A 24,715-nucleotide genomic window follows, 5' to 3' on the forward strand; every position below is an offset into this window, starting at 1 on the left:
GAGAACATCAATGACAAATCACTGATGTGAGAGAGAGAGAGAGAGAGAGAGATTGGAGATCATCGACAAATCACTGATGAGAGAGAGATATTGGAGATCATCAATGACAAATCACTGATGTGATCTTTCAACCGTCACCAAAGCCAATTACAAGATTTCAATGACCACGTACGAATCCTACGCGCAGCTCACACGCGCTCCAGGAAGGAAGGAAGGAAGGAAGAGACACGGGCCCAAACTACAACAAAAGCAAACACTAAAAACGTCAGCATGAGTTACATTATTATTATTGAGTATGGTATGGATATCGTGTTTACATTGTTGACTAACAGTACAAAAGCTATTTAATATGATTATGCCACGTCGATCGTCGTCATCTATTATGATATATGACTAACCACAAAAATTATTGTGTGTTTGTTTGTCTTTGATCGACGACAGGTAGAGGAATCTAAGTGGGCCGGCAGAGTTCATGTCATGGCCATCAGCACCTAATAAAGCCGGTCATATTAGGGACATCCGACAAACACCCATCATCCGTACGTTTCTTCGATGCATCAAACTCTCTTTGAAGGTAATAAATATGATATCATAATCTCTAATCTATGAAAAAATAAAAATATATATTTATATATATGAGATAAATATAAATGATAGGAAGATTAACTAAATGAATAGTTTTATATTTATTATCAAGGATTAAAAAAATAAATTATATATAGTTGGAGATGAATTTTGGTACGACGATAAGGTTACTCTTTTACGATCGAAATTATGAAAAGGAGAATATACTAACATCCCCGTTGTCGGATGCATGTCCTTATTTTAACCCACATTGTTGCTTGTAGCCTAATTAAGAACTCCAAGTTGGTTGAGTGGCATGAAGTGTATGTTTCATTGTGTTCTATACACTTCTTCTTCTTCTTCTTCTTCTTTTTTTCTGTATTTAAATACTACTTTATTTGCATACTTTAATAGACTTGTATAGATAATTCCAATGATGATAGTGAAAAGAAGATTAAAGATGGCCTTTAGAAACACAAGTGGGGAAGAAAGAAAAAAATGGGGCATCTAATTCAAGAGTGCATATGAAGAATGCATCACCCTTTTGTTTTTTTCTTCCTCGGATAATATTTTATATTTTATATATTATATTAATCATGGAAAATGGCATCTACTTGAAGAGTGCATCTCAAGACTACTACATCACCTTTTTAATTTTAATTATTATCCATATTATTGATAACTATGATTGTCTATTGTGTATATAATAATATGCTGAGACAAATAATATATTTTATATATGAAGTAATACTTTTTTTTTTGAAAAAAAAAATTACATAGATTTTTTAATTTTATTTAGTCTTTTTAAAATATTTTTTTTAATTGGAAGTAAAAGGCACAACCATATTTGTAACTAACTCCACTAAACCCTCCCCCCCTCTCTCTCTCTCTCTCTCTCTCTCGACATATCTCTTTCCACAACTCTTCCTGTCCTTGACGCATTCTCTCTCTAGAGAGCTCTCTTCCTCCCCCTCCTCTTCTCTCTCTTTCTATGTATCTCTCTCTTCCTACACCTCACCTGTCCTTTGACACATTCTCTCTCTTAGATAGATCTCTCTGCCTCCTCTTCTCTCTCTTTCTATTCATCTCTCTCTTCCTACACCTCTCCTCTTCCTTTCCTTGACACATTGATTCTCTATCTCTTACACTGTACCTCTCACACACACTCTCTCTCTCTTCCCTTCCTCTCCTTGACACACAGCTACTCTCTCTATGTTCACAATGATTCCTTCCTCAGCTTCATCTTCCTCGGGTTCTCGGAAGAAGATGATGAAGCGTGGCCCAAAAGCCCAACCGGGGACCAAGTGGCGGACCGCGGCGCAGGAGCGGGTATACGGCCGACGCCTCCTCGAGGCCCTCCGCGCCACTGCCGAACTCGGGCCGCGCGCCGTCAAGGAGGCCGCGGACTCCGCCCTCGCGTTCACCGCCCGCGGCCGGTCCCGGTGGAGCCGCGCCATCCTCCTCAGCCCCCGCCGCAGGGCGCGCCTCCTCCTCAGGACCGGCAGCAAGATCCGCCGCGGCCGCAGGCGGGCGAGGGCCGCGGAAGCGGGGGAGAGGGTGAGGGGCCGGCTGCGGGTGCTTCGGCGACTGGTGCCTGGGTGCCGGACGCTGTCGGCTGGGAGCCTTCTGGAGGAAGCGGCCGACTACGTGGCGGCGCTGGAGATGCAAGTGAAGGCGATGAGGGCGCTCGCGGATGCGCTCTCCCCGGCGCCAGCGGCGGCGGAGCCTGGAAGCCGAGGAGGTGTTTGATGGGGTCTCCTTTCTTGTGTGATACGATGGAACGACAATAATTAACGTATAGGATTGATGTGAAGACGATTGGTGGGAATGTGGTGTAACGCTTGTAGAATCTCGATGCTCGTAGACGCAAATCTTGATGCAACACCGGCTTTGATGATTTGCTATGCTGCGATCGAATCACGGGCTTAAACCGATTTGGTTATATTTGATAGCATAACAATTACGTTGATACTTATTATATTTGATATATATATTTATAATATTTATCTGATGAGATATCAAATTTATCTAATTAAAGCTTGAGGATTGAAATTTCATCCACTAAAGTTTAATATATAAGATATCATATTCACTCATCTACAACAGTGATCTTATTATTATATATATAATTTTATTTATCGTCGTCATCAAAAGTCTAAAATTTGAGATAATAAATTTTTGAATATGTTTTATTAGTTTAAATTCTAAGAACATTGACGTTAGTTTGAACAGCGTGAAATAATTCTGATACCATAGATAAGAAAAAGGCAATCTATGTTGGCAAATAGGAGGGAAGGAACCAAGAAACACACTTCTTATAACAAGAATCCACCAATCGTTCATGGTTTATAGGAGGACATCATTTACATGGGAAGTCCTTTTTACCTTACCAGTTCAAGCATTCCATTGTTTCTCTTGAAACCTCTAAAACGCCTACTAGTATTGAGGTATGTGTTTAGAACTAAATGCTTTAGGCGGAGGCATCGGAAGACCATCCACTAATCCGGCTAGTTAGAGCAGGTCTCATCGTGACAATGGCGGACTCATTTGCTCCGGCCCTCAGTGCAGCCCTGCCAGCTTCCAGGAACCTTGCGACCGCATCCTCGGCATACCTGTTTGCTTGACCCACAGTCATGCCCTCGCCAATGTACGGATAGGTGTTAAGCGCATGGTCTCCATTGAGCTGAGAAGCGAGTTGGATCAGTTCCACCTGAAACTCCGACAGCACCTTGTCTTCCCTTGGTCCAAATGGCCTCAATGACTTCACCTTTGGGAGTTTCTCTGATCGATCAAGCAGTCAATGGTTAGCTATCGGTAACAAAATCAGTTCACCAATGTGTATGACTGAAGCATCAAGATATGACACAAGGACTTTTTCATTTTCAGGGCTGAGGTTAAAAGGTTTCAGTTCAAGCTTGCCTAGCCTGACTACGATGTCTAAAGCTCATGTATGATGACATTAGTCCTATACATATCTCAGATATCTGAAATCAAAACTTATTTCTCGGTGTGTCCAACAAACTAGATTCAGTCAGTCTCCAAAAGGAATGAGGTTTGTCTTTTTGTGTTGAGCATCTTACTATTGCTGCTGAATTGTATAGATTCACAAAATTAAAGCCTCCAGAGGGAAAGAAAAAACTATTCAATCTGCAATCAGAGACACCTGGTTTGGTGTAACAATCTAAATGTTATATCCAATCTTGAATAAAGAACCTAGATATTCATTTACTATTCCAATTACTAGTCTTTTGGTTGTTTTCAACAAACATATTGATCTCATCTTAAACACTAGTGAACTAATGCATGTGCTTATTCCATGGAACGTACATGGATATGCGTGCTTGTGCTTGTAAATGTATTACACATAAAAGTGGATACCTGGGCAATCAGTCCGTGGTGTCTTCCGGATGGATAAGTGGCTCTCGAACGTCCCAGCCCAAGCATCTCTCTTTGTGAGAAAATTCAAATTCAGGTTAAATAATTTCCTTACCGTTGCTGGAATGGAAGAGTGCTCAAACTGTGAATGTGGAGTTGGCCCTTTAGGTTCATGGATCACTGCACGATCAAAGGAAATAATGCAAAAAAACTACATCAGATCCCACATGACAACATAAGAATTTAAAAAACAGCCATATATTTCTTGTCGCTGAGCTCATGGATCACTTCAATGTACTGCGCATGGCAGAAATGCAAAACCTTCAGAATTTGTTGGCAAAACCCTGAACATGAGCTGGAACAATGTGGCGATCAGCTTGGATCCATGCCAATACGCGTGTGTCAAGCCAGCAAAATATCGGCAAGCATCCATGGTGATATGAGCATTGCCAAGCCACCAAAATAGACACGATAGTAACTTCTGCCTTATTCAGAAGTGCAACCAGCAAAACAGAAAATTAAACTTTTCCTTATTCTCTTGAAGAAATTTCTTTTTTTCTATTCTTTGTTGCACAACAAAGGTCAACCTAATTGCCACAGCCTCCACAAAGGTAGAAGTAGGTCCAGATACATTATGAACTATTGATCAAGCATTGAATACACATTTCGAGTTTCGACTCCGAATCTCTTCCATCTCTATCTTGTCTGTTCTTTTCTCTCTTTGTAAGAATAGATTTACATGGGTTTCCTTTTCTGCCGGTAAATTTCTGAGCATGGTATGCATGACGTTAAGAAAAGAAAAGGCTTAAAGCACATTCGTAAACTATCTCAAATCCCAATACCATTTGCTTGTGAACATCAAATAAATATCAAATTAGCTCCACAGGCAATGTCCTCACACTGATCTCTTGATTATTAATATTAGAGATGAAAAGAAATTGAATGGCACCTCTAACTGCACCATATTGATCTTCCGTCATTGCATGTAGCCTCCGACCCATCGCTTTCTCTTATCCCTCAAACCGAATGGCAGTAAGACAGCCTCAAAAGCTACACATTCTATTTTATCAGATACATGTGTCTAAAGGCAACACTTCCCTGAAAGAATTTTATCCCCAAAACATTAGGATAAAAATTCCACAACTACAGTATTCTGCCACCTTTCAAATACTATACAGATATTGATCTCAAAGCTCACTCCTTCCTCCATAAACATTAAGCAATCTATATGGTATGTCAAATTGATGGGGATTGTAAAGAAAACTATTCATTGGTCTTCCAAGCTCTGCTTCGTTATGCTCAAATCCACCAATTTTCATGGGAAAAGTTCTAATGATTTCATTTCTTTATGGCCACAGCATATATTCTTGCGGACATCATAAGTACTTATTATTTAAATCACTTATGATGCTTCATTTCCACACATTTTCGCATAATTCTTGTTAAGTCTGAAAATTGGCCAATATCATCCTGTTTCCAACAAAATATATTCAGTAAGAATTATGTCACCTCCCTTAAATGGCTGAACCTCCCTAGAGTAAGTATGGATGAGATCCAAAAATGAATCAACCACTTATTAATTATGCACAGAACTATAAGAACAAAATTGAGATTTGAGAACATTAGAGAATGGAAATTTCAGTAAAAGAAGACATTCGATCAACTATCCAATCCTTCATCAGACTACACAAAGGACACTCAATAAAATAGCCAATAACACTTTGAGCCTAATGACTAGCTAATCAGAGGCAGACATCAAGGGATTCAGATAGATTTTTTAATGTGCATCTTGTATTGACCAACATTATGTGAGAAAAAGTGAAGCTGTAGAGAAATTATACTGTAAGAAGATGTATCAAGACTTTATTGCAAGAAAAGGAAGCTGTAGTTCATGGTAGCTACATGTAGATAGTTGATGTACGCATTAAAAAGGCTCTAAAGAAAAGCTTGGCACATCACAGATTCTTTAATTGGAAACTCAGAACTTATACATATCATAATTGGTTAAGCTGTTAGAAGAGTTTTAGGAAACAAAAGTTTATAACTATTATGGATCTTGCTTAATAATATGATTCTGTGTACGAATCATACCATATATAAAGCTAAGTTTCATGAGCAAGAATTTATACTTGTAACTAGGTCTACATGCACAACAAGTAGTTGCCATAAAGAAATGAAATCATGCAATGGTTACCAAAGGTTCTCCTCCCCTAGAGAATAATTGCAAAGACAAGAATGGTGAATAAATTATACGGTAATAAATTGCAAAGACATCACAACAATTGAACTGAGAATACAAATCTTAATTAGCAGTCTGCATTTCAAAAGCCAGTATCAGTTTCACCCTAGGAAGAGTCACAAAAAGAATGGAGAAATCCAAAAGAGACACTCACCGGTGCGCTTCTCGATCCAAGGGGAGATCAGGATGGTGGGAACACGAACCCCCAGCCTATCAAACTTGAAGTAGAAAGGGTCGGGGCCGATTATGCCATCAGGGTTGGGCACCCCTGTGACAGGAGTAGGCACGTGGTCGTAGAATCCACCATGCTCGTCATAGGTGATGAGCAGGGCCGTCTCGTTCCACTGTGGGCTCGCCCGGAGCGTCTCGTAAACCTCCTTCACAAGCCTCTGACCCCTGGCAATGTCGTGGGAGGGGTGATCATCGTTGGCCGGGGAGAGCTTCACATCGAAGTAGTGCTGCTCGATGACGACGTAGTTGGGCAGCCGGCCCAGCTTGGCGTCCAGCTTGAAGGCCAGTTTGTAGCTGTGGAACTTGACGAGGTGCTTGAGCTTACGCAGGCTCTTGAAGAAGAGCACGGCGGGGATGTTCTGGTAGTAGACGCCGAAGCTGAGGCCATCCTCGTCGAGGGAGTCGAAGATGGTCTTCTGGGGAAAGCCATGAACGAGGTCCCGGCGCACGTTGCTGGTGGCGCCGTGGGAGGTGGCGGAGTGAACGTAGAAGCGGTTGGGCTGGGTGGAGGCCGGGACGGAGGCGAACCACCGATCGAACACCGCGAACTCCTCCGCGAGGGCGGAGTAGACGGGGACGGCATCGGGGGCGAAGCCCCGCATGACGGTACTGGCCATCCCCTCGCCCATGCTCTCAGCCTGCTGGGCGAAGCCGCTCATGGGGGCGGGCACGGCGGCGGTGTCCTCGGAACCGAAGATCTGCTCGCGGATGGCCTGGAAGGAGTGGCCGGGGTCAGAGTCGACGTAGGCGGCGCCATCGGAGACGAAGACCTCCGGGGAGGAAGGGTCGGAGGCGTTAAGGCGGTTGTACTCGTGGCCGGTGAGACCGTCGATGTCCGGGCGGCCGCCCTTGGTCCGGAGCCAACCCAGCATGTGGTCGAACGACCGGTTCTCCATCACCAGCACAACCAGGGTCTTGATCGGCCCCTTGATCTCGTGCTTCGCCTTCTTCTTCCTCCTTCCCGACACCGCCCTCTCGGCGTCCAGGCAGTGGGCGGAGGTCACCAGGTAGAGCAAGAAAACGGCCACCACCAGGAGCCTCCGCCGCGCCCGCCGCCCGCCATGAGCCACCAAATCCATCTCCCTGCCGCCCCACGGAGGAGCCCGGACGAAAGAGTCCCAAAGAGCTCCTCCCTTGCTCAGAGACAAGAGAAAGAAAGGGGAGGTTTTCTCGAGTGCGGTTGGTGCGTCGACTCGGGCAACAAATGGAGAAGGGGCTACCGACGAGCGGGGCCGACACTGAGGGCAAGAGGCATACCACCAAAGACACCAAGCTTAAAAGAGAACGAGGGACACGTCACGGCCTTGTTTACTTGTCTTTTACCCTTGGATTTGAATCGGACGGCGATGCGGGTAGGCCTTCCGTCGCAGTGTTGGCCGAATAGGATTCCTTAATTTTATATATATATATATATATATATATATATATATATATATATATATATATGCAATTGAATTACCAAATGAATGATCTGATAATATTAGTCAATAAAGAAATGGGGGTTTTAAATAATAATAACATTCTCTTGATCCATCTTTTGTCACAATCATGGCAAACAATCTTACATGATGATATTTCATGTCCGTTCCAAGAAAAAGGTAAAGATAAAAGGGGGAAGTTTAGGAAGATAACCAACAAAACCTTCATTACAACCTGTACTCTGCCTCCTCCTATTTTCAACATCCAAAGTTGGGGCTATGACCTTTTTTGAGTCATAACAACAGGAAATCAAGATGTAGACAGGTGAAAGAATCTGTCGGCGCTTGATCCTGACGTTAAAGATGGAAGGATGGACAACGAAATCTGCACCCATTGCAATATCTGGACAGCAGCGGTGTTCATTCTCCATCTTCAGAATCTGTCCTTGAATTAGATGAACATCAGCTAGTAGTAGACATTACCTTGAAGCACTTATATCATGAATTAAAGAAGTTAAGAAACCTCCACAAGGAAAATGTCTGGTTTTCAGAAAAGTTACTCGAGGAGATCCTACATAGTAAGTATCAATCACAAGGAAAATTTTCTGTTAAGTTCTTCACATTTGCATATAGATCTATTATATTTTGGCATGCTCCACATATTGAGGTGCCATGATTGTTTGAGACATGCTACGACAAAATCAATATAGCAAAATCTGGTCCTGGAAAATCTCTTAGTAAAATCTCTTACTAGGTATTCCTAGCAGACAAGTCATATTAATAATATATGCAACTGATCAGCCTATTTCGATTTTTGATAGAAAACTTCTGTAACATGCAAAAGTGTACAAGTAAAGATTGTTTGGAAACAATTACCTGATCGAATGTCCTCTCCCACTTGACCTTTATTACTCATTTGCTTCATTATCATTGCAAATATTAGTTTCCACCAGTAGGCATGGAAGACAAGCAGTGTAAGAAGCATTGTGTTGAACACATAATATAAAGTGGTCGGGAAATTTTCCATCCACGACAAGGCTTCGACGCACTCGTAGCTGAAAATGGAACCATTTATCAATCAGCACAAATATAAAGGAAGGTTTTTTGCTTTTTTAAAGAAAGCATTTGAGGCTGCAGAAAACCTTGAGGCCTTAATTATCCAGAAGGGGAAGTAAACTAATCGCAGTAGAAACCATGATATAGCAAAAAGTCCGAAGCACAAGCTAGCTGCCATCTCCTTTTCTGAATATTTGAACAATTTAGCTGATTCTAGAAATACATCACTTGTATCATGAAGGGCAAGAATCATGGTCCCAATACGGAAAAACCTGCATAAGAAAATTCATCATTTCCCTATTTCTACACTTGGTAAAGACCTCACAGGAAAACACCAGCATATGCATCAATAACTAATACAGGTTTATGTATTTGAAATTAAAATTTAAGTTTAATATACAAAGAAAGTTAAATACGGAGATAACTGTCAGTCTCAACTACGTAAATTTTCCAGGAAACAACTGGTGATGATGCAAGAACTGTGATTATCATGACAATATGATACAGTTAAGTACTACAATTATGTGCTAATCAAGAAAAAAGTGTCTTGGATTAGCAAATCAACATAAAAGTGGCAAAAAAAATTATAAATCTTTTTCATTACTTTCACATAAGTTTGCTGACGAAAGGGGGGCTACAAAAGTAAGCAGATCAGGATCGAGTATCATCTGCAATGGTTGACAAAGTGAAATTTATAAAATACATGGAGATTTAAGGTTTCCAGTTTTGTATGTAGTAGATTCTCAACCCTGTAAAACCTTAAAAGCCACATTGGTCTTGGGTTTAATCACCAGAAACTTGCTTTCTGTAATAGTTAGAAAGAAGAGGATGTCAACTTCATAAACTTAAGAAAGCAAAGATGCCAAATTATGTAAAACAGGTTGATTAGCTTGCTTTCCAGACACTATTATTTTCTCTCTTATAGACATTTACTACTGATGGCCCCTCAAAGGAATCACTCAGCTACTTGTGCAAATTAGACCCCACATAACAGGTCAGAACAAAATTAAAGGGCCTCGTATATTTTAACATTCTAGTACACTTACAAGCATGCTTAAACATCATACTTATTTATAAATCATGAAAGATGACTTATCACATTATGTAAGATTTCCTCAGATTTCCCTTCCAGAGATATATGATGAATATGCCTCTGTTCTTAACCATTTCACTTATATAATCCTATTGACAAATTAACTTTCTTTTTTTTAATATTGCAGTCATGTCAATGACCTGCTGGAACAGCATGTGGCATAAGCATCATTTCATGCCAGTGCCATTTACACACCACTACACAGAGAACTGTGTTCGTTGCTAATTCACTATCTTCATGTTATACGCCATACGATTCCTTGGCATATACAATCCAAGCACCATATGACAATAATCTCCTAAAATGCAAAGGTAATGTGGTGTAGTGAAATATCGGCCGGTTCCAGGACAATCAGAAAACAACAGAGCCCTTGTCCACAAAATTGAAGTCCTCAAGGGGCGAGTTCTTCTACCAGATATTATAACTTAGCTCCTTCCCAATGTTTGCTTATATATTTGCGGGTGGAAGGAACCCCTCAAAATGACACCTACTAAAAGATAAAATAGCAAAACCACGAGCCACTACAACAAGGGCACCAATCATGAGGTCAGTTACATCATGTACATATACATGTAAGCCAATTTAGGAAAATAAACACCAGCATTCCAGTAATATTGCCTAGTTAATGATTTAACCAAAGATCCAAAGCCCAAGTCAGCTCAGCTAGAATTTTACAAAAAATTAGAAAGAAAAACAAAAAAGAAAAACAAAAAGGTCAGCCAGATTTGACATGCAACATCTTTAAGTCCATGATCAGGGTTTTTTAATGGCAGTTGGTATACCTCGAGTCTTTAAGTGAGATTTTTCCTCACCTTGCTTCCCTTATTATCAATCATCTTGTGGTGAAGTTTACATGTCAAGGTAATAGATCTTTTGAATATCAGATCCTTTAGTCTCTTTTACATAAGAAAATTAAACATAACTTCTCCACTAAGTTTGGCATCAGAAGTACTATAAATAAAAGCAAGAAAAGAGTCTAGAAGATGCAGAGGAATAACAAGGTCGTCTAACTTTTCAACGTTACCTGGTAATGTAGGAAAATCCAATCAGAACTGAGGTCACTATGTGATGAGACATCATTATTGAAAAATCTTTTCTGCGAGTTTCCCATGCAACAAGAGCACCAATACTGTAAACGTAAAATCCACATTGACACATGTAGAATAGGATCAAAGAAGACCTAACAAAAATGGAAAAGAGGAAAAAGAAAAAGTTAGTATGAACAAAAGATATGAGGAAAATATGAGAGCTACACTATTGATATTATGTTAACCTCAGAGTGAGCTACATGCTTAAGACATCTAAAAGTCATAGACATTAAATCATAATGGCTATTAGTTACTTAATAAAGAAGACTGGAACAGGTAAAACAATTATTTTAATTTGCTCAATGGATTCACATGATTTAGCTGCAGAGCAGTTGAGTATCATTATGCTTTGTTATATTGATGAAGAATGCCATGTTTATAAATTATCATGACTGAACTTTTTTTATATACTTATATCTCTCAGGTACATATGAACATCTCAAGTTGACACGATGAAGAACACCCATTGGCATAACTAAATTCCATAGTTATACCAATCATGAAGGCCATTTTCAAAACAGAATCACATCATGTTTCATTCTGCACTCCATAACTAGATTGGTACTATTCATGGAAGAAAAGAGGTCAGATGGCTCAATTTCTTTAGGATGACACTTGCATGAATTCGAGCTACAGAATCAATGCTTGCTGCCATTCAATCCATTTGCAGCTTCTGGAAGGCCCAGCAAGAAACTACAGCAAGAGAAAGTAATCATGGAAAACTTATGACGGTTAAGCCAGTACCTGATTAAAAAAACTTCCATAACATGATACCAACAAATGGTTAAAGGCAGCTAAAAGAAAATCTTGTACATACATAGGCAACTGTGTCCTATGTAGTTGATATATTTTAGCTAGGAAAAAAGATGTCGAATTAATCTGTGGTTTGTCTTGGTGATAATGCCTAAAAGTACTATTTTGGATAAGGAACAAAAATCCAACTTTTAAGCATTAATGTGAATAGAAGAATTTTCACTAAAGAAACCTAAGTCAGCTTGCACCAAATACTGTTTCATTTCATAAGCAACAATAGTTTTGTATAGTCTCATTAAAATCAACATGAGCACCCAAATGTCGCATGTAAGACAAACTTTCTACAATAAAAAGGAGGAATGTCCATCATTTCTGGACTCACTTCAATTCTTGGTTTGGCCACCCTTTGAAGTATTCTTTTGTATCCAATGACCAAGTCTCCTGCTTAATAATTGAAAGAACCCATATTTGAACAGCAGCATAATATGTCAGCTTCCACATTGACTCGGAACACTTTGTAATTTTTGACCATTTAGCCTCGTCATTCATCATAGGAACAGCTTTATAACTCAACAATTTCATAGCCAAAGGCTGAAAAGGATTAAATGAGTTCATAAGTTCCACAACGAACATCGAAATCATATGAGTGTAGCATTTTAGAAAGCCTTGTTCGACATATAAGATTAAGCAACAACCAAATATGCAGTGCAAAGAAGAAACTATCAAGGGTATATGACAGATTTGCCAATGCAAAAGTTGATCTATTAAGATGTATGCCAGCACATTCATTAATGTGTTTAGAAAAGTTTAACTTGGTCTATGTAACAGAAAAATTCCATCAACAGCAAGATTTGTCAATCCTTTAGCCACAAATGGGAAAGCCACTATGATTTTTCAAATAGACAACACCTTGAATCACATTGAATTTTAGGGCTTGAGTTACTCTTCTGCCTCGCGACATTATCTAATTCTTCAACAAGAACAAACTTTTCTAAGCACCACAAAATCACTTAGCTTTCCGTTCATTCTCTTTCATAGGAATCTTGACATTCTATTTTATATTCAAAAGAGAAAAGATGGGATGCAGCAGAGATCTCAGCGACCACTTTATACACGATGCACGATAACTCATCGACGAAATGCTCCAAACGAGGAAAAGAAAAGGAATGAAGGATAAAAGAAAAGGAGAACGGAAGATCCAAACCTTGTAGACGAAGCGGTCGAGCAGGAGCCGGGCGACGAATGACCCGAATGCGAAACATAGCACAAGCAAGAAATTGGCCGGCTCCGGGCCAACGCCGGCGCGAACCAAGGTCATGTCGATTTAGGACGAAAGAAACCCAGCGCTGATCAAACCACCACCGCCACAACCGATGGATCCAAGCAGCGGAACGATGCCTTGGTCAATTGCTGCCGGTATCTGCGCCTGAGACGGAGAGACGGGAGATGGGAGATGGGGCGCGAGCGGCTCGATGAGGTTAGGGGGATCGCCGAGACTACTGCTCGCTTTGGCCCCCCTGCGTTCTATTTCTATTAGGTGGTGTCTAAAAATAAAGGTCGAGCGACCGAACCAGAAAGAAGAGAGAGAGAGAGAGAGAGAGAGAGCACACGAATTGCAAATTTGGCCACGACTCTTGTCATGATTGATCTCACAACCTACTCTCATATAAGTATTTTGAATTTAGATTATTTTAAATCTTAAAATTTTAGTAATTTAAGTAATTAGAAAGCACCGCAAGAGTATATTAAAAGCCCATAAGTGATCTATACCCAACAATATATCATCGTTGGAGGAGGATTATTGGAGACAGGAGATAGTCTCACCATGGGTTATCGGAGACACGGACTTATTGATTATTAAAGAGAACTCATCAAAAAAGGAAATAATATTGCTTACCTTCTAGAACTTGTTATTAATTGTAACATCATTACTTACTAAAGAGAAATTATCGTCGATGAAGCCACGATAAGTATAAATCATCGCAACCACCTATAGTAAAAATATAGTCTTTCGATATAATTCATTGGTTCTCCCCCTATGTTATTTAATTTGATAGAACCAACCAAAAACATGAGCTGACTCGAATCGATCTAACCCAGATCGAGACACCTCGATCAGATCGAACTGACTCATGGATTAGTAAGGTTGAAACTATTCTATTCAAGGATATTATCGAGATTTTAAATAAAAATTATCCTTAGTGAAAAATAAATATCAAAGCATTTTATTATTAGATTTTTGGATTAATTATACTTTTATTTTTATGTTACTTTTGGAACATTATCCAACAAAAATAGTCGCTCGTCAAAAAATTTCAAGAAAAAAATAAAACACTCATTTTAATGTAGCCCTCTCACAAACCTAATCCATAAGAAACAAAGATTTGGCGAATGCATCGGTGAAAAATAATGTTAGCCAAAAGAATAAGCATCATTTGGGATTTATATTAGGCTTGACTGTCCTCTTTAGATTGGTTCTTTTTAATAAGTAATAGAGGTAAGTAGTAGAGGTAAGATTGTCTAAAAATTAAATTAAACATCAATCATTTTAATACTATATAACCTGTAAAAGATAAATGATTAAATGAGATGTCAAATATGTTGATAAAGGTTGATAAAGGGATCATGGACGATAGATGTACCCGTATGATTTTATCATTTCAGAGCTCGTAAACTCTAAAAGATACCTATAAAATAGGAAAGACCCGACGAACTTATGAACGGGTGGTTTTATTCTCCTCGATCAATCCATTATCAGTACTAATTTGGTTGAAGCCAACCTACATATTTTAATTGTGTGAATTATGTACCTACATCAAACAACTTTATAGCATCCTTAACCTAATTAACTTTGTGATCCAGATCTAGTTCTACAGAGACGTTGTAGCGCCGGCTAATTTTGGAGTCACTGTCACCAGAAGCTGGCATATTTAATGGCTTTTCTCTTCACCAGAAGCTGTCACTTATAGGTGTCTCTGTTTACGCATCAGTTGCGTGCCTAACGCTCAATGAGCGACCAACCATTGGGTGGGCGTCGTGATGCTGATGTTAATTTTGTATTGTATGCGTACAGTAGCAAGCAGTCATTATTCACACACACGAAGGGAAAGAGGAGACAGCATTAGCAGTAGCGGAGACGGAACGTACGAGCCCATCGAACAATCGAGACGTCCTCACTCACGCGGTGTATATGACGACGAAGCACGGCAGTACAGCCCTCGGGCTGTACACCAACAGCTCGTCCTCGCCGACAGCGCCGCCGCCGCCGCCGCCGTTGGGCACCACCGAGTCGAACCCTGCCCCCTTCTCCTCCTCCTCCGCTGCCTCGCCGTGTCCGTGCGCCACCCTCCCGGCCACCACGCGGCACACCAGCATCGCCCTGCGCGCTCCCAGGAAGGCGAACTCGCGCTCCAGGTCCTCCGGCAGCGAGGCGTGCGCGCCCCAGCTGGTGGCGTACGTCGCGATCCCGTCCAGGTCCGCGTGCTTCCCCGTGAAGCCGTGCCGCACGATCGCGCAGGCGCAGCAGTAGGGGCTCCCGCACGCGCCCGCCGGCGCCGCGCCCCCTCTCCGTTCCGCCTCCCGCGAGCAGAGGATCGTGGTGCAGTAGAATCTCAGCCGCTCGTTACCGTCCGCGATGCAGCGCCCGTCGCCGCGGCCGCCGTTGCTCGCCTCGTACCGCGCCGCTCTCGACCGAACCGCGTCGCGGTACTCCTCGTACCGCGCGAGGGCCCGGGTCGTGTTGTGGATCTTGAGGATCCGGCGGACGACCAGCGACGACTCCCCGATCCACCCCGACCGGAAGATGATCCGGACGATGTTGTAGCCGGAGTCAGCGTCGCGGAGCTCGGAAAAGGAGTGCTTCGCGGCGTGGTGGAGGTCGAGGAGCTGGGGTTTGCTCAGGACCTCGCCGCACGCCGGACAAGGGTAGATTTCGTCTTTGTAGGAGAGCGAGTGGTGATCGGCCACGTAGAGTCGTGCTTGCCCGTCAGCTCTACCATCGGGTGATAGGGAGATCAGCTCTATGGGAGAGCGCCGGTGTTGCTCTTGATTCTCGCTGTTGGGTTTGCGGAAGGAGAGGAGGCGGCTGAGATATGATCGGATGGAGAGGGGCTTCTTCGTGCGGGGGTCGGAGGGCCCCGGAAGGGTAGGGAAGAAAGGTGAGATCTTTCTCCTCTTAATCGGCGGAGGTGGGTCGTCGGAGCTACTGCAGGAGAAGAAGAAGCAGCCGAGGTGGAGGAGGAGGAGAACAAAGAGGGAGAGGAAGCTGCTGAAGCAGGATCCCTCGGTCGTCATCTCGTCATGGGACAACAGAAGAGGAAACCTGTGGGTTGGGTGGGTGATGAAGAAGAATCCGTCTTACCCGGCGAGCTACTAATAAAAGGAAGGAGACGAGATGGCTTTCTGCAAAAGAAAGAAAACACGAGAGATCAGAATCTGTGTCCCTTTCGGAGTGCAGATCACATGCAGAGAGTGGCCGAGTTATCTGCAAAGAGAAGTCCTCAGTGTCCTCCCACTGTCACACGACCAGATTCCAGTAAACTAAGTCCTCCATCGACGGCCACGTCCTTCGGTCTCTTCTCCTTTACCAGACAAAGATGACTGCAAGGGGAATGGCGTCGGCTTTTGACCTCCGTGATCGACTCTTCACTGGGCCGCAACGTGGAATCCGCCGAAGGCTGCTGCCGCCATGGATTTCTGGTTTGGTGGGGTGGTACGTGCACGACGGAAAACAAAGAAGAGGCGACGAGAGCCCCAACCACCGGACATATGGCCCGAATCAATTAATTAGGATTAGACATGTCCGACGTGAGACTAAACTCTGCACCGACGCGTTACTTTTGTGTGAGATTCCAGCTAAGCTATCGGACGTTAAACATCGAGAGATCCAACATTAAGAGGATGGGAGCATTATTGGATTCACCGGAGATCGTTGAGGTGCATCCGTGTTGACCACTCACTCTACTAGAGAAGACGAGGCATTGATGGTTCATTAACTATGAATCCCCTAACGCTGTCTTACAAGTTGTCTAATAATATAAGAGTGATACTTTAGCAGTAATACAATGAAGAGAAGATGTCTTTTGACGTGTTCATCTCCATGCATAGATCATTTGAGCATAGAGGCGATGTGAAAGGATCTATCCGCATGTCGGACTTTATATCGGTCTACCCGACCCGTTCTGGGCCGAAGAGATCCTCCTCTCGATTCGTTGATTGGGACACGTCGTCACCGTCCATCGGCCGACTTGCCCCGGCGTGTCGCGCTCCTCCTTATCCTCTTCCCCCACCGGATATCGAAGCCAGGAGAGGATTCCACCCACCGGATATTGAGCAGAGGGCACGGGAAAAAAGCTTTCAAGGACAAATGGGGTACAAACGCTTCCCATCGGATTTGGATGTTTCTTTGCACGTTGCTCGGTAGGGTTTCCTTTCTGAACGGAGTGGTCTCGAGTTCCTTCAGATCGACGAGGAATTCGACATTTTGGAAGGTGACTATCATCCTCTTATCTAATATTTCTTCCTGGACTAACGTGTTTCGATTCGCTTAACGCTTTCGTTCACGATACGAAGGGTGTCTGTGGGTAGCCCCATTGAAGGAATCGAATGGTAGAGTTAGATCCCTTGGCATAAGCTCTGTCCGATGCTGAATGACGATGAAAGAAACATTCTTTTAGGTTTGACAGGGCTGCTGATGATCAATTTTCAGCATCCTTTCTTTTTCCCCCTCGCACCATTTTAGGCTGCAGTAGTATATATATTTATTTATGTTCTTGCAGATAGTCGTTTAGGTATCTTGAAAGACTGTGATTGTAGTGTTAACTTTTACATCTAATGGGCGACTTATATGACACATCCACAAGAGTAAAACATGTAGTTGTTCTCTGTGCAGCTCCTGGCAGCTGGAGTTGGTGTGTATCGAGACTGATTTTTACCGCATTGCATCTGATAATCTCAGCAAAGTGCACTATAATATATACATTAAAGTATTTCTCGACTGGTGTGACATCTGTTCGAGCTATCATTCTTAACATTCAGCTGCTTACTGGTGTGTGTCTTTGTCGTTCTGACTCCTGTTGCATAACATTTGAACACTCTTGGTTTATCACACAGATGGTATTTTTTTAAAGAAAAATTCCTTAAAAGAATTACATGCATATCTTTGGAATCTGATATTGCTCATTTGGTTCACCATGCATTAGGTTCATGTAATGTGTGAGGTCTGGTCTCAATCCTGATTTTTATGTCCCTCTCTGCTTATGAACCCGACCTCAGATACACAAATACATGTTCACTTGTTGAGAAATCCATGGTCAATTGACATTTTGATAATTGATGATTGCCTTCTCTCTGAATACTTTAGCTTGTTCTTTTTGTACTTGATGTTTCAAATAAGCAAGGACTTGCCTCAGGGGAATGTCTGCGAAGATGCGTCACCTTTGTTTTTTTTCTCCAAACCATCTAGTTGATAAATCTGGATGTAGACCGACGAGATAGGCATCTCTGTTGGAACTGCAGATACTTAATCTGAAAAGAAATGTTTTATGTGGATATAATGTTAAACTTCCCATGAATTGCTGTGCTTCTTAACTGTAGCAATTTGTTTTGTAAACAATTAAACATTTTTCTCCTGAAAAGAATGTTTGAAAAGTTTTAGGGACAATTTCCTTTGTGCTCATTTTGATATATTGATTGTGTGCTAATGAGAGCTCATCGAGAACTTTAACATTACATTAAAGGGTTTCTGTTTACAATTTTATTTATTCCACAGTTAGGAAATCTGTGGATTATGGATATAATTATTTCGGGCTTTAATAGCAAGGCATCCTCTATTGCGGTGATTTTAAAAAAATCATTCTCTTACCATTTGGCATACATGTGCTGCAGAGACCTTTTGCCAAGTTCACCAGTGTCAACCAGTTTGTTCTTTTTGATCTGTGAACCATATGGTCCCAAAAATGCTCTTCGAAAATTATGATCACTGTTTAAGCTCTCTCTATTGTTTGTTGATGTCTTACTGTTCCACTTCTAGTGTCATGTAGATAATATTTTTCTGTCTTGTAGATGTGTGATGGATATTAAGTAATGTTAAGAATAAAAGTTACTTCAAAGCGTTAAAACCAATTTGCTATTGGGAAAATCATTAGCTGATTTGATTTGCTTGTTGAGCGGACAGTCTCATAGAATCATTGATCATTGTCAATATCATAGATTTATGTCTGCAGATCTCGAGTCAAAATCTGTGTCTCCCAGCCAGCCTAGTTGTCATTGGATTTTAGGTGAGAGGTCTCCTTACGCATTAAATATCTTTTCATATTCAAGTGTATGTTGCTAAAATATATGGGTTTGAAGCTAAATATCTTTTTAAAGTAGATTTCTTTTGCAGTCACATGTATGATATGTAATTCCTTTATGAGATGAATTTACTGCATACATTTTATTTTCTAGTTCATGATTATGTTGTTGAAGCTTATAATTCTGCATCTACTTACTAATAGAATAATTTGAGTTGAGACGGAAGTCATGCAGGGTAATTTTTGATTGAAGGGATTCTAACGAAAAAACCCACTATTTTCTATAAGACCAATTTAAAAAGGAAATAGAATCTACAAGTTGTATATGGCTGTGTTATTACGATTTTTATTTATTTATTTTGGTATTGTTGGCTTAGCTGACATCTTAAAGCATTGACTTTTTTCTCCTAGGTGTGGTGATCTTCCACTTACTGTTGCAATTGGTTTACATTCCATGGATCTGATAGATGGTGTTAATCAAGTGCAGGGTGACATCACTAATGTTCGAACCGCAGAAGTGGTAAAAACCATCTTGCTATGATATCTTGTTCTTCTTAATAGTTAGACAACTTCGTTCTTCTCCTTCCATAACTTTGTTATGCAACTTAAGTTATCCACTTTTATACGAATGGAATTCAGGTTGGATTCTAAAGATTTCTTTAAGACAAAACGTTTACTAGTACAATCTATGGACTTATTTCGATATTTGTTTTTCGTATCATCATGTTATGCCATGCTAGTTATTCTCTAGCTGCTTTGCTATGGTAAGTTGGAGGCACACTTACACCTTCAATTCTGGTGCATGAACTTTCAAATTTCGTGAGTGGTTAAAAGTAAATTCAATGGTTGCAAGAGAGAGCATGACAACATTGCCAAATGTTCTTGGCCACAGCTGAACCATTTAGTGTCGAAATGCTTCGATCTTTTTGATCTTAAGATTATCGTTTTGGTTCATCTCTAACAGTTGAAATGCTTCCATTTCCACAGGGAAATATCAAGAGGGAGTAAAGAGTTCCTTTCTGCATTGTTAATGGGAGATCATAACTCGGAAGACAATGGAAGACTAGATCGGTGAAACATGAAAAAAACCTAGAAATCTATTGTTGCAGTACTGTTTGTCGAGGAGAGAGATGGGATTAATGTTCTATGGTGCAATGCTTGCATGCAGAGTCTCTAACACGATCTCCTTGACGAGGAGTGGAGGAATTTGATGCAGTCTTCGACGGCCTCGGACAGGTGAGAGTCCGGGGGTGCAGCGGCTCCCGGCAGACTCACGCTCGAAGGCACCGTGGTCGGCGGCAGTCTTCTTCTCCCGGAGACGGAGTGCAGGGCCTTGGAAGCTCTGTTCCGGAGAAGGCGGACGAACTTGAGCGCTGTGGATCGCACATTCTTGGCCAGTTCAGCAGAGAAGCCGCCGCCTTCATGTTTGATCTCCTCGCAGTCTCTAGAACTGACGCTGGACGTGGAACAGATGGTAGGCATCTCATTCATGTCGTCGAAACCGCAGCCGGCGCTCCTGTTGCACTTCTTCGACATGGTGTTGCCACGGCACGGCGCAGACATTTATCGCAGCCCGGCGCCTCAGCAGAGCAATGGAGTAAAAGTGGAAGTCGTCGTGGAACACTAACTGGGCCGGTATGTGCTTGGCGTCACGCTTTGGTCGATGGTGGAAGAATCTTTATCATCTCGGAAGCAAGTGAAAGAAAGGGACGTAATACTACCTCACAGTTGGAACATTTCACCACCGGGAGCTCTCTCGCGTCATTTCTTTTGAGGTAGGCTTCGGCTGCACCGACTTCAAAGCTCGCGTGGTCTTCCCATGGGACGTCGGTCCGTGGACGACCGGCTTGCTCCGGTCTTTTTACTCGATTGGGTCTCTCGCGTGGTCTTCATGTTTCGTACGACATGCATGCTTTCAGGCCTAACGTTGTTGGGGTTGGGCATGAAGTCTCCAAAGTGGAGGAAGAAAACCGGCCGGGTTTAGCGTGTACATGACAGTCTGATGGTGGAGCCTTTGTCAGAAGAAGGAAATATATGCTTCGGGACGCAACTTGGGGAATGATTTGAGCCACGACTCTCGCCACTTAAAGCTCGATACGATCATTCGTATTCTTGATGGCCAAGCGCCCACGTGACGTACACGTGACAACTTTGGGTGGTATATATTCCTCTTCGCCGAATGATCGATCGGTTTCCGTTCTCATCTTTGAACGAATCCTCCCGGCGCAAGAAGTAGGGCGGAGGAGGATCGGCCAACCGTCTTCTTTCTCCTCCTTCACGGGTGGGTAAATTTTCGACCCTCTTTGATATTTAGCTGATTTCTCTCGTTCTCGAGGGTTCGTCACCGCGTACTCTGATCCTTTCTTTCGGATTTCGTCTTGTCTTTCTTCTCCTTTATTGTTGTTAGGGTTTCTCGTTGCTGTTGTCCGATCGCTTGGGTTCTGATCCTTTCTTTCCGGTCTCTTTTTGCTTTTCTTAATTATTTTTTCGTGAGACTTGGTATTCATATGGAAATTTTGCGTTGCAAGCGATCGCTTGCCAGATCCATGAACCGAGAGTGTAACAGATCAAGAACTCTTTTGTTACAAGATCCGTGATCCATGATCTACTACTGCAAGGCTGATTTCTCTCGTTCTTGAGGTCGCGTCACCGTCTTTCTCGTTCTTTGTTGGTTTCATGCTTGGGTTCTAATCATTTCTTTCTAATCTCTTTCTGCGGTTTCTTGATTTTTGTCATGAGATTTCATATTCATATGGAATTATTGCGTTGCAAGCGATCGCTTGCCAAGATCCAAGAATTGAGAGTCTAACAGATCGAGTACTCTAATTACAAGCTTCATGATGTCAAACGAGAAGAGTGAACTCGAGTCAGGATTTACGATGGTTACTGATCGGCGACACATTAATTGATGCGAGGGTTACAAAGATTACAATCGCACGCGCTCGCGTAAACTATGCCTCTATCTGAACCGTCGACCTTGACGTGGATGGGGAGGGTCCAACGACCTGAAATCAAAAGAACCCACCCGCGTCATAGTTTTTGAGTACAGTGGAACGGGAAATTAAAGTCATTAAGACCCTGGAAAACTTTCGTCTGATTCCAACTTTTCGAATAAGCACAAGCACAATTTTGATCAGATCCTACGTGTTCGTTTATTTTGATGTAGGAATTCATTCGGTAGTCATGCTTATTAATCATGCTATTCCGACTTAGGTACTGGGCGTTGTTTGAACTTGAAACATTGGGTAACACAAAGGAAGGTCTTACTGTAATTAATATTCTCCCGGAGATTTAAGGATGAATTTTGATGAGAGTCGATTTTAGTTGGCAGTTCAGTATTTATTGGTGTAGATTAATTTCACACATCAAAATTAAAAATAATTTGATTACTATCTTGCACTTTAAAGTCATGGCCCAAGATTCGCGCTGGGATCTGTGCAGGTTCGATTCAGCATCTTTCTTGGGCTGCGAGAAGGAGCCAATTTAATAGTCACCAAAGGATTCGAATCTCAACAACCAACAAAGGGGAACAAAGAAAGAAACATCTACATTAAACTTGAAACATACAACTGGGCATTGGAGACGAGGAAACGAACACAGTGCACTGTAGAGCAACATATCCCACGACTGGAACGAGTTCACAAGGCAGTTGGTGTAAGGCTTGGTAGCCGCCATCACTTCTCTACATGGATACGTAGCTCATGAACTCCTCGTCGCGGAGGAGAGCCGCCATGGTCTCCGGCGTCAGGCACACCTCCAGCTCCACGCTCCCGCCACCCTCATGCCCCGGGAACGCCGACATCTTCCCGTCGAACTTGTTGGCCCGGCCACTACGCACCGCCGCCGGCCGACCCCACCCGAAGTCATTTCCTTCATACATGGGGAACCGGGGGGAGCTCCCCATGGTCAACCCCGCGCCGTCCGGGTTCCCCAGCGGGAAGCACCGTGGCGCTGCCTCCCACTCCGCCACCCCGCGCCGAACCGCCTCGTCCCCGTGCCCCGCCACGCTGCGGTGCAGCAGCGCCGCCACCCAGCGGAGGTCCCGCCCCGCCACCTCCCCCACCACCGCCTTCGTCGGGATGCTCTGGATCGCGTTCCCGAAGTAGTTCGCCGCCACTGGGGGAACCACCCGGTGCCGGCAATTCACCGCAATACGGAACGTGGTTATGGCCTCAGCCGGCAGCCGCGTTCGCGCCCGCGTCACCGACCGCCAGACGTGGGCGCACAGTGACTGGAAGGACGAAATCTCCTCGTCGTCGTTCACTTCCACCGTCTTCGGGTCGTGGGTTTGCTTGCCGTAAACCTCGGCGTCCTTGGAGTCTCCAGCGACGACGTTTTTGGTGCGGCGGTTGGCCCTCGATTTTAGCTCGAGAACGGCCTCCCGGCTGAAGTGGAAGATCCGTTCTCGAAGCGGTGCATTCACTGGAAAGGTCACCTCCGGGCCACGGCCATCCGGGAAGCACAGCACCGCCTTGGACCCGCCGAAGTAGTTGCGGTGGAAGTCGGGCTTTGCGGGGTCACCGCCGCGGCAGAGCTCCGCCCATGCGTTGAGGAAGTTCCAGAAGGAGGTCCCATCGACGACGGCGTGGTTGACGGCCGCGCCAAGGAAGACAGCTCCATCGGCAAGCTCGGTGAGCTGGAAAGCCGCCAGCGGGCGGGTGTGACCGTGGAAGCTGATGGATCCGTCGAGAGGGAAGAGGGACTTGACTGCCGGCGGCACATCTGCGGAGGGAGGGAGGAGGTCAGGGAGGGAGAGGGAAGCGGCGGTGGCATGGGAGAACTCGGCGCCGGCGTCGTTGCAGGAGACGAGGATGCGACCGTCAGGGAGGGTGCAGAGGCGGCCAGCGAGGGCGGGGAAGATGGAAAGGGCGCGGGAGAGGGAGGAGGTGAGGAGGGAGAGGAGTGAGGCAACGGGTATTGGCGGAGAGGAGAAGAAGAGGCCCTTTTGGATGTAGTGGCACGACAGCATGGGGAGGTCGGACACCGAGAGCGGGAGGTCGCCGAGGTCGGACCTGCGGTCAGGGTAGACTGTGCATCTCGACACCACGGAGACAGCAGCAGCAGGGGAGGAGAAGATGGAACTGAGACCACCACTGATGAGAGAAGCAGCAGCAAGAGAAGGATGGTGGAAGGTGGAAAGGATTGGAGACATGGTGATATGCGTTCCTGGTTTGCTCAACGCAGCAGCTGATTTCTAGCACTTGGGATGGAAGAGAAGCCGGGAGCTGGGGAGGGCTTATAAAGCGGGGATGGAGGTTTGGTGCATGCATTTGGACTCAGCTAGACTGGTCTGACACTACAGCTCTTGGTTTGAATGAAAAAACACTTAAAAGATTTGGGACTCATCATAGGGAAAGATCAAGAGAAGTGGGTGTAGCACAGTATAATAATTGGTTTCTTAGGGCACAGCACAGTATAATAAATAGTTTGTTAGGTTACAGTCTAATAAAGATTGATTAAGAGAGAAAGTTTACTTCTTAAAAGATGATATCTTTGATAGGATTATATTTTTTTATTATTTTTATTCTTATACTTGAGCTTATAAAAAGGTGTTTGAATATTATAATATATCAATTATAAATGAATCAGAAAATTAAGGTTTTCAT

At 43.3% G+C, this 24,715-nt stretch overlaps 5 protein-coding genes across 5 annotated transcripts; 1 reads left to right on the forward strand and 4 right to left on the reverse strand.

Annotated features, from left to right (window-relative positions):
* Window positions 1-1,453: 1,453 nt before the first annotated feature.
* LOC135671345 (transcription factor bHLH147-like) lies at window positions 1,454-2,542 on the forward strand. The gene has a single exon (XM_065179393.1). The coding sequence runs from the start codon at window positions 1,777-1,779 to the stop codon at window positions 2,311-2,313; it is 537 nt and encodes a 178-aa protein (XP_065035465.1). The 5' UTR covers window positions 1,454-1,776; the 3' UTR covers window positions 2,314-2,542.
* A 314-nt stretch (window positions 2,543-2,856) lies between these two features.
* LOC135671473 (non-specific phospholipase C1-like) lies at window positions 2,857-7,660 on the reverse strand. Its single transcript, XM_065179622.1, has 3 exons — window positions 6,333-7,660; window positions 3,943-4,119; window positions 2,857-3,345 (listed from the first exon to the last, which is right to left on the reverse strand). Exons 1-3 carry the CDS (start codon window positions 7,486-7,488, stop codon window positions 3,035-3,037), a joined length of 1,644 nt encoding a protein of 547 aa, XP_065035694.1. The 5' UTR covers window positions 7,489-7,660; the 3' UTR covers window positions 2,857-3,034.
* Window positions 7,661-7,876: 216 nt separating this feature from the next.
* On the reverse strand, window positions 7,877-13,418 carry LOC135671334 (ASC1-like protein 3). Its single transcript, XM_065179374.1, has 6 exons — window positions 13,022-13,418; window positions 12,200-12,408; window positions 11,001-11,156; window positions 8,970-9,155; window positions 8,704-8,882; window positions 7,877-8,267 (listed from the first exon to the last, which is right to left on the reverse strand). Exons 1-6 carry the CDS (start codon window positions 13,133-13,135, stop codon window positions 8,248-8,250), a joined length of 864 nt encoding a protein of 287 aa, XP_065035446.1. The 5' UTR covers window positions 13,136-13,418; the 3' UTR covers window positions 7,877-8,247.
* Window positions 13,419-14,854: 1,436 nt separating this feature from the next.
* Window positions 14,855-16,783, reverse strand: LOC135671504 (uncharacterized). Its single transcript, XM_065179677.1, has one exon. The coding sequence runs from the start codon at window positions 16,108-16,110 to the stop codon at window positions 14,995-14,997; it is 1,116 nt and encodes a 371-aa protein (XP_065035749.1). The 5' UTR covers window positions 16,111-16,783; the 3' UTR covers window positions 14,855-14,994.
* Window positions 16,784-22,635: 5,852 nt separating this feature from the next.
* Window positions 22,636-24,513, reverse strand: LOC135671503 (BAHD acyltransferase DCR-like). Its single transcript, XM_065179676.1, has one exon. It carries the CDS (start codon window positions 24,259-24,261, stop codon window positions 22,792-22,794), a length of 1,470 nt encoding a protein of 489 aa, XP_065035748.1. The 5' UTR covers window positions 24,262-24,513; the 3' UTR covers window positions 22,636-22,791.
* Window positions 24,514-24,715: the final 202 nt, after the last annotated feature.

This window comes from Musa acuminata, unplaced genomic scaffold (genome assembly GCF_036884655.1).
Source record: "Musa acuminata AAA Group cultivar baxijiao unplaced genomic scaffold, Cavendish_Baxijiao_AAA HiC_scaffold_1139, whole genome shotgun sequence".
Taxonomy (NCBI): Eukaryota; Viridiplantae; Streptophyta; class Magnoliopsida; order Zingiberales; family Musaceae; genus Musa; species Musa acuminata.